We start from the raw sequence: 6,000 nt of genomic DNA on the forward strand, positions 1-6,000 counted from the left end.
TGTGTCATGTAATGTAATGTTATAATAATAATAAAATATTTATTTCAAGTAAATTACACTCATATCTTGGTTAATAAAACTTAATTCTAAAATATACATATATTTTTACTTAATTAACTAAACTTTATTACTTAAAACCTAGGAATATATCTATCTAATATATACATTATTTTTCTTCAGCTGTTCGGCACATGTAGCCGACTGCAGCGTAGCAAATAGGGGGATTCCAGCCAGTCCCGTATCCGGCGCACCAGGCCGCGTAGCCAACGTGCCGTTCGTGAACGCTCCGTGGCGGTAGTCATCTATCTCTTTCGCTCTTCCATATTAGTGCGACAGTGACGGTTGCGTTTCTTTCGCTGCGGAGCGTTAACGATTTGCACGTTGGCTACGCGGGCTGGGATGCGGCCCACTTGCGGGTTGTAATGTTATGTATAAGTTTATTTTTGTTCCTCTTTTTATCTGTGTATTTTTGCCACGAATTAACTATTTCTATTTCTAAAATAGAGCCTCTGTGAGCGAACTGTGAACTCGTGGGTTCCTCATGGCTTCACCATAATAAAAAAATCCAAAAATCGATCAACAAAAAATATTCTTACAATTATTGAACCTGCTCACCAAATTTCACGAGAAACGGTTGAGAAATGCATGGAGCTCGATTTTGATTTAAACTGTACCCGAAAATGTCATCAGTAATCATCATCATCCGACGCAAACGAAGTCACGAGCATAAGCTAGTCGATTATATTTATTTAAGCTAAATAATTTCGAACGAATTACCTCCTGGCTAAAATAATCAAGCGACCGGTTTGGCCTAGTGGGTAGTGACCCTGCCTGCGAAGCTGATGGTCCCGGGTTCAAATCCTGGTAAGGGCATTTGTTCGTGTGATGAGCATGGATATTTGTTCCTGAGTCATGGGTGTTTTCTATGTATTTACGTATTTATATATTATATATATCGTTGTCTAAGTACCCTCAACACAAGCCTTATTGAGCTTACTGTGGGACTTACAATTAGTCAATTTGTGTAATAATGTCCTATAATATTTATTTATTTATTTATTAATTTATTGTTTGCTATTTTTTACATTACTGAGTTAGCATTTCGGATCCAAATCATACAAACAGATCTCCGGATCCAATTCCAAATCTGGATCCGTATTGTAAGCTCACATTACCTACACGGACTTGGAACTGTTAAAATGATAAACATATTTACATAGGCTAATCTATTTATTCAGATTTCATTATACATAATCATTAACATCACTTGACATAAGTTTGACATAAATTTATGGTTTTCAGATTTTCCCCTGTAGGTACTTGTAGTGTAAATACGATATTACTTGCCAAATTCCATAGTTCTAGGTCAACGGGAAGTCCCCTATAAAATTTGGTTCCCTTGAGAGTGTCGAAATACTTATATTACGTTTTTTGCGGGCATAAACGACCGTATCGCTTTTTTACGTTCTAGGGACTGTAGACCTGAGTAAAATTAAAATTAAAACGCCAAGGGCCCCATTGCTAGACAAAGATACGTGAACAAGTAATTTATACCTTTAAAAAACTTTAATTTAAATTTAAATGAGCACCTACTTTAATGTGAACGCAGGCTATAAAGGCATGTATTCTCCCTATAGCTAGCAAGTAATTTTAGTTTTTATATAAGCAAAGAGATAGGTACGGGCTGAAAAACAGCGCTGTGCAGTCACCAGACTCGCGGCAAAAGCTGAGTCCCGAGCCCATTGTCGCACTTAAGAGTTTGAATGTAAACAATAGTTCTATATGGTATATTATCATAGTTCTTAAAAGCTGTATACTTATTGCTACTGTGCTGTAATTAATGCTTATAGAGTGGTTGATTGTTTTAGTCGAATCAAGTTGCTCAGTCAAAACGATTAGTCAATAATGTTTGCTGCTGCTTGCTGTATGTACTATTTATTTATTTTTTGCGACAATAAATGACTTTTTATTTTATTTTTATTTTTTATATGGTTTTAATTACAACTCGATACAACCATACGTTCCCGAGATTAAGGACTTCTTGTTATTTGAAATAAATGATTAATAATAATAAGGGTCTTGACAGACAGAATGACGGACGGACGGGCGGACAACAAAGTAATCCTAAAGTTTTTTCCTTTTGCGGTACGGAACTACGGAACCCTACAAACCGATATTTACATCTCAGAAGCGATTACTGTCGGCCATGGATGTAAGGCTGTACGGCCCGAAGGGTGCCTTACGACCAGACATGTGCTATGCTATGTTTCCATACATTTGAAACGTAGCTGTAGCTGGAGCTATCTCTGGTCGAAAGGCAGCCGAAGGGTTGTAAGACTTGTAAGAGCGTGGTCGGCCTTTCGCTACCAACGTTTTCGTAGCGCTACGCTCGTAGCCGATCGCAGAGTTTTCCCGCTTTGTAGAGGAAAGCGACTACGAACAGGGAACCCGCTGAGCGGGTGTCCGGTACTCATTTAGGCAGGTTCTCTGTTCGTAAGCGCTTTTCGCTATACATACGGTGTTTTCCATTGTCATCGGCTACGCTCGTAGTTCGTGGCTGGCTGGGTGTTAAGGTGGGAGAACGCTCTTTTCTTCAAGGTTTGAAGGTCGTATCGGTTCGAAAATTTGAGACGACACTAGTCGTAAAGGTGCGTGAACTGTATGATAACGATGAGGTACGTAGCACACATGGAGAGCATGGTGGTGGGCAAGCGCAGGTCCAGAGGCAGGAGACGCCATGCTTTGCGCAGGAGTGGTCGTGCCTCGACGTAGCGCAGGCTGCGAGCGGATGATGATGTGTCTTCTGAAATGATACATAGTCTGTAGGTTTTGATCTGAGCTCGACAAATAATCTATTAAGTATTGTGTTTAAAACCAAAAACCGGAGGCGCCATAAAAAAGGGTCGGAACGATTTTCAACTTTATGGTGTTAGCCAGTAGATTCATAATGCACAATCAGAATGTAGCGGGTGCTCGACACGCGTTAAGGCGCATGGCAATCCAGGGAGACGGTACCGGTGGTTAGTACAATTCATTATGTATTTAAAGATAAAGATAGTTTATTAATCAAGTAGGCATATTACAATGCGCTTATGAACGTCAAATAAAGCTACTCCGGCTCTAACCCTACACCTCTGACCCGAGAAGATTTAAATCCCCCTTCAATTGGAGGAGTTTATGTAACGGATGGAACGAATTTACTGCCTACAGCCTTGGACGAGTAAAAAGCCTACAGCTATAGAGATTATAGGGAGTATTATTGCAATGTTCTGCCGCCAGAGTGCAGCACTAACACATATCTTAAACCATAGAGTAACTTATACATACTGTGCCTTAAACTGTATTTTAACAAGTTTTCATAGATAATAAGATATGACATTGATGCATCAAGGCGGTTTGTTTACAACGGGTAACGCGAAAATCGAAAATTAGTTACCTGCCTCTTTATCGCTCAAATATGCAAGAGTGATAGAGAGGTTAGATAACGAAATTACGATTCTCTTGTTTCGCGGTAAACCCTCAGATTGTGATGGATTGTGGTAGTGGCGCCCCCTACGCAGAGTTTTGCGTAATATTCCCTATTGACAAACATTACACAGGGCCCTGAACCTTTTTTTACGGTGACTCCCGTTTGCGGTTTTAAACACAATATTGAATAGATACTTTTGACGAGTCCAGTTCAAAAACTGATGAATTATATCATCTTCATAGAAGGGAAATTGATTAATATGAACGGGGTTCGAAGTGATGACCCACGGTTTGACTCCATGCCTGAACCTAGGCCCCTAGGCCGCTTGCACTCTAAAGTAAAAATAAATGACTAGAAAAATGATCATTAAATGATTAATGCCTTATCTTATCATGATCACGGTTACTCATTAGTAACGTATCATTATTCATTAGTAACCGTATCATTATTCATTAGTAACCGTATCATTATTCATTAGGACATGTCAAAGGGATTTTACATTAAGTAGGGGTTATTTCGTTTCGAGCCATGGAGTGCTCTTTCTAAGACAACTTAATTCAATATTCAATAGAAAGAAATTGATTAAGTAACTCTACCTACCTATTGAAATAAGGATATAAATATTTGCGTCAGTATTATGTAGATTTATTATCTACCTTTTTCGGTCAAAAGCCACTCATGCAGAATCATTTTAATCTCGTCAGTCTGAGCGGTTATCATTTCAGCGAATACCGCCGGAATGCAGATCTGCAACGTAGCGTGCATCGCGTACACGTATGTTGATGATTTCATAAGCCATGACTGAAACAACATTTTCCATTCACAGACACTATGTAGGACACTGTACTTGAGTCACGGATCAACTTTCATAAAACGTTTGACGCAATGAAGCGCCTAGTTAAAAATGAGGAGCAAAAATGCTTTTCTGCGTTACGATATTTTACGTAGGCTCGCGTATATCAACATTATAGGCGCTAATGTATTCAGTAGGCATAAGATGGTCGGCCTTTTATATTTGTCACCATGCCTGTCACGTTCTAACAAGTATGTAAATGCGAAAGTGACAGGCATAGTGACAGGTGATAAAAATCGAACCATGCTGCTACCGCAGTACAATATAATAACTATAAATTATAATAAGCCATATTACCTGGACCTGACTCCAAAAGCATATTCATAATACAATAAAAACTTACTTTGAATGTCCTCATTGAATGGAGATGGTTCCACATCACAAGCATGAATTTAGGAGAGTCCGTTAAAAACCCCCAAATGAACTGGAAAACAAAATTAACACTATTGATAAATAAAATATACAGAAAATTTAATTTTAATTGTTGTCTAATCTCAATACAAATTAACACTTACCATAGCATCGTAACCTCCCCTGAATTTATCAAAACAATCCGCTACAGCTTTATACTCAATATCTAATTGCACCAAGCTAATTTCACGCTGCGATAGTTTAATTTTCAAATTCCTCACTCGAGTGTAAATGTGGTAGAATATAAGACTATTAACCACGGGTATAACGTCCAAAGCAAGCATAGGGACATGAATGAAAAACTGTAGAAACATTTCGCTCCTTTCTGTGCATGTCGTCAGTGCACAATACAACATTGCTCCGCTTATTTTTAATGAAAACATCAATAATGTGTAAACCCAAGCCACCAGCCCTATTCTGTTAGAATCTGGTGCCACAATTAAGTCTGACAAGAACTCACAAACCGTATACTTCATTGAGATCAATATGCAAAAAGTCGGTATGTACTGCGCGAATGATATATGCCTCCAATAATGCCCACTCCCCCCTGCATCTGGCATCGCGGTGAATGTCAATGTTAAGGCCGACATCATTAAGCAACCCATGACGATAGAAAACCAATGAGCTACCATTTTAAATTTCATATTCATCACTTTGGTGCATCCGAATTTAAAACCGAAAACTATTTGGTACAGCACGAAAAATGATAATAGGGAATTTGGTATCCGTTGTTTCATTGCTTCCTGCACAAATATTCTTCTAACTCTTGGTTGATACATGTTTACACAATGCTGGTAACGGTGGAATGTAATATTGCAATAAAATAAAATTCCATTATTACTAATGTACTTAATTATAATTGTCAAGCCTACAGTTTATTTATGTTTCAGGCTATTACAGAAGATTACTTTCATACATTTACCTTATTAACTTAGCTTGTGTTATTGTTTGTCTTTAATAAATACCTAGGGGATGATAGATGATACTGTTTCCAATCAATTACAAAAATTGGTTCCGATCATATACATAAAAATGTTGACTTCAGCGCCATCTGTTCAAAATAACGTACACGCACAAACAGAATATAAGTATATAACATATTTCACAAGCGGTTTTGCTACTCGACGCTAGATGGCGCTGTAATTAATAAAACATGTTTTCGTGTTTATTCCGAAATTTATGATAAAAATGTACATGTAGATTACTAAATATAAAAGTATTGCAACTAATCCAATCATGTTGTATGGACTGACCTAAATGAATAGTC

General features: G+C 37.9%; 1 protein-coding gene across 2 annotated transcripts; it reads right to left on the reverse strand.

Moving 5' to 3' along the window:
- Nucleotides 1-2,156: 2,156 nt before the first annotated feature.
- LOC133530473 (uncharacterized) lies at nt 2,157-5,752 on the reverse strand. 2 transcript variants are annotated; one of them, XM_061868394.1, is made up of 4 exons: nt 4,838-5,752; nt 4,666-4,746; nt 4,126-4,270; nt 2,157-2,800 (listed from the first exon to the last, which is right to left on the reverse strand). In XM_061868394.1, exons 1-4 carry the CDS (start codon nt 5,510-5,512, stop codon nt 2,637-2,639), a joined length of 1,065 nt encoding a protein of 354 aa, XP_061724378.1. In that variant the 5' UTR covers nt 5,513-5,752; the 3' UTR covers nt 2,157-2,636. The 2 variants fall into 2 exon arrangements, with proteins under 2 accessions (XP_061724378.1, XP_061724377.1); XM_061868393.1 differs by having other exon boundaries at nt 2,157-2,803; nt 4,838-5,749.
- Between the last annotated feature and the right edge of the window lie 248 nt (nt 5,753-6,000).

Source organism: Cydia pomonella, chromosome 22, assembly GCF_033807575.1.
Source record: "Cydia pomonella isolate Wapato2018A chromosome 22, ilCydPomo1, whole genome shotgun sequence".
Classification (NCBI taxonomy): domain Eukaryota; kingdom Metazoa; phylum Arthropoda; class Insecta; order Lepidoptera; family Tortricidae; genus Cydia; species Cydia pomonella.

Excerpts from the sequence above, each read along its gene's own strand:
- LOC133530473 (XM_061868393.1), bottom strand. The coding sequence starts at position 5,512 with ATGTATCAACCAAGAGTTAGAAGAATATTTGTGCAGGAAGCAATGAAA. Across the intron at positions 4,747-4,837 it reads GGGGAGGTTACGATGCTATG|TTCATTTGGGGGTTTTTAAC; the intron begins GTAAGTGTTAAT and ends TTTGTTTTCCAG. Across the intron at positions 4,271-4,665 it reads ATTCAATGAGGACATTCAAA|TCATGGCTTATGAAATCATC; the intron begins GTAAGTTTTTAT and ends ATGTTGTTTCAG.